Genomic DNA, 3,407 nt, shown 5'->3' with positions numbered 1-3,407 from the left:
TTAGTCCCTGTACTCAGCCCAAAACGAGTGTTTAGGTTTTTAGGTTGTTTTTAAAGGGCTGGGGTGCCCTAAATTACTTGATAACTAATCCATTTAATATTCAAGCTGAACATGACACAGCTTTTTTATATGAGCAGGGAAGTGATAATCAAAGCTCTGGACAGGTCAGCCACAAACAGCCTTGGGAAAATGTGATGGAGAGAACAGGCTCTCTGTCAAACTTCCACACTACAGCACCACCCCCGGGCGGAGTATAGTCTGTGCTCTGTAATATACACATTGTGTTTGTACAGCACCTGGACGAAAGGGCTTCTCCGGTCTCTAACACGGAAAGAGTCTTAGTTTTAGGAAAGGCGGGTGGCCTGGCTGGGGACAATCTCCTGTTGGCGGAGGGGGGACTAGGACTATTCCCCTTCCCCTGCAGGAAGGCGGGGCTATCGGCACAGAGCAGCAGCGCTCTCCCGTCTCCCGCAGCTGGCCGGGCCCCGCTCCGGGGAGAGGCTGCGTTAGCTCCTGCACCCTGGCCGGGGCGGAGGCTCCCCCCCGCTCTAGCACCGGGGCGCGGGCTGGGCCTCCGACACTCGCGCTACGCTCGGTACCGCAGCAGCGAAGGGGCGGGCGGAGATAACGAACGTTGCGGCCCGGCCCGCAGCCCAAGTCCTCTGGCCCGAGGGGCTGGCGGCCCCCGCGCTCCGTGGCGCCCGGCATGTCCGGTGCTGGGAGCCAGCCGCCGTCGGTTACAGGCGCTTCCCGGGCAGGCCGCGCCGTCGTTTCTTTCCCGCCTCCGGGCGATCATGGCGGCGGTGGGGCCGCTGTGGGCGGGCTTGTCCCTGCTGCTGGGGTCTCTCCTGCCCAGCGCGGGCCGTGGCGGGGCTGCGGCGCTTCCCCGCTACCAGGTAACGGTGCCCCGGCGGCTGGCGCCTGCAGGGGGCCGGGAGGCCGAGGGGCAGGTGTCCTTCCAGCTGCAGCTGGGTGGGCGGCGTCTGGTTGCTCAGCTTTGGCGCAAGGACCTGCTCCTGGCCAGCCACCTCCCTGTGTTCACCTATGAGCGGGGTGGGCTGGTGAGGAGCCAGCCCTTCATCCCAGCCCACTGCTACTACGAGGGCTATGTGGAGGGCGCCCCAGGGTCCCTGGTGGTGCTGAGCACCTGCTCCGGGGGGCTGCGAGGGCTGCTGCGCATCGAGGGGACGAGCTACGGGATCGAGCCCGTCAAGGCCTCGTCCACTTTCCAGCACCTCCTCTATCAGATGAGGGAAGTGGAGGGCAGGCCTGCCTCATGTGGGGTAACTGCTGAGGAGCTGCAACATCTAGAAACCAAGACCCAGGACATGGCACCCACTCGGGTAGCTGGACGTCGCAAATGGACCCATGCCACGTATATTGAGTTCTGTGTGGTGGTGGAGAAAGAGCAGTTCATCCTTCACAGAAGGAATGAAAGCTACCTGACCAGCCAGGTCCTTGAAGTAATCAATATGGTGGACTCATTTTATCGTGCTATGGGAGCGCATGTTGTCCTGGTTGGACTAGAGATCTGGACAGAAAACAATCTCATCACACTACCTAATGATATAGGCAATGCCCTTACTGAATTTAACCAGTGGCGGACTGACGTACTCTATCGTCGCCTTCAGCATGATGCTGGACAGCTATTTATGGCTAAAACATACAGAGGGCGTGCTGGGCGGGCATATGTAGGAGGTATCTGCCTTGTGACAGATGCAGCATCTGTTGTCACATGGCGTTTTGCTTCTGTGCCATTTTTTTCAGTCACTGTTGCACATGAGTTGGGACATAATCTTGGCATGTATCATGACTATGCTAAATGTCATTGTAAAAGAACTGTTGGTTGCATCATGGCTGCTGTACATGTAACTACAGATGAATTCAGTGACTGCAGTCATGAAGTATATTATAATCTCCTTCGTGATGGTGCTGGATTCTGCTTATATAACATCCCAGCACCCAGCAAAAATTTTATGATGCAGCACTGTGGTAACAAGGTGGTGGAAAGGAAAGAGGAATGTGACTGTGGGTCAGAACTGGAATGCAAAAAAGACCCATGTTGTCAGTCCACATGCAAACTGAAACCACATGCAGTTTGTGCTTTTGGAAAGTGCTGTAAAAAGTGTCAGATTCTTGCTAAAGGAAAACTATGTAGAGCAGCTGTTGATGAATGTGATCTTCCTGAGTATTGCAACGGGACTTCAGAGTTGTGCCAAGACGATGTGCATGTACAAGATGGCACTCCATGCAGAGACATGGGCTACTGTTATCATGGACGCTGCCGTAACCACAATAAACAGTGTGCCGACATCTTTGGAAGAGGTGCACAAAAAGCTCCTTTAAGTTGTTTCAGTAACCTGAACACTCGAGGTGACCGGTTTGGCAATTGTGGTGGTGAAACTGGAGCAAATTACAAAAGATGTAAAACCAATGATGTCTTATGTGGAAGGATTCAGTGTAAAAATGTAAAAAAATTACCTTCTTTGAAGGAACATAGTACTGTTGTACAAACTCCGATAGGTGATATCTGGTGTTGGGGTACAGACCATCATGCTGGGATTGATGTAGTTGATACTGGAGCAGTGAAAGATGGCACATTTTGTGGTAATGGGAAAATTTGCCTCAACAGGACATGTGCAAGTGTGTCGAATTTGAATTTTGATTGTGATGCTAAGAAAAAATGCAACAGTAGGGGAGTATGTACCAGTACTAAAAATTGCCACTGTAAATATGGGTGGGCCCCTCCAGACTGTAAATTGCCAGGATATGGAGGAAGCATTGACAGTGGACCTGCTCCAATGTCTAAGCCTATGATAAATATAAGGAGCAGAAGTCCGGGTAATATAATTTGGATAGTTATTGGCATTAGTATTGTTATTGTTCCTAGCATTGTTGCAGTACTTATAAAAATTGGATGGATGAAATTATTTGGAAGGCTAGATGCCACACAGAGAAAACAAACTGCTGCAGTGTCTGATAATGATAGACAGAGCCTCCAAACAAAAGGCAGCATTAAGTCAAAAAAGTAAGACAGAACAATTTTTCTAAGGAGGGCAACAAATTTAAAAGTCAAAGGTTTAGAGCTTGTTATGTTAGCAGTCGCTGAAAGAATCTATCCCAGGGTACGTCTAGACTGCCGGGGGTTTTCAGGATACCAGAGGTATCTGCCAAAAAACTCTGCCACATCCAGGGAAGCATTTGCTCTTCCCCTTTCTTTTGTGGAAGAACAGATGCACTCTTTTGGAAGCCCTGTCTTCCTCGTTCCACAAGGAAGAAGATATCTTCCGAAAGAGGAGGTTTTCTGAAATTTGGCCCAGTGTAGGTGGGTCAAAGGTCATAAAAGCCTCTTCCGATAAAAGTATTGGGAAAAGGTATGCAAATTGCAGAGCGCAATTTGCGTACCT

The 3,407-nt window shown here is 51.0% G+C and overlaps 1 protein-coding gene across 1 annotated transcript; it reads left to right on the top strand.

Moving 5' to 3' along the window:
* Nucleotides 1–323: 323 nt before the first annotated feature.
* Nucleotides 324–3,180, top strand: LOC102447501 (disintegrin and metalloproteinase domain-containing protein 21-like). The gene has a single exon (XM_014573791.3). The coding sequence runs from the start codon at nucleotides 795–797 to the stop codon at nucleotides 3,030–3,032; it is 2,238 nt and encodes a 745-aa protein (XP_014429277.2). The 5' UTR covers nucleotides 324–794; the 3' UTR covers nucleotides 3,033–3,180.
* The last annotated feature ends 227 nt before the right edge of the window (nucleotides 3,181–3,407 follow it).

This window comes from Pelodiscus sinensis, chromosome 10 (assembly GCF_049634645.1).
Source record: "Pelodiscus sinensis isolate JC-2024 chromosome 10, ASM4963464v1, whole genome shotgun sequence".
Classification (NCBI taxonomy): domain Eukaryota; kingdom Metazoa; phylum Chordata; order Testudines; family Trionychidae; genus Pelodiscus; species Pelodiscus sinensis.
Note: the sequence above shows the minus strand (reverse complement) of the source record. Positions and strands in the feature narration are given on the sequence as shown.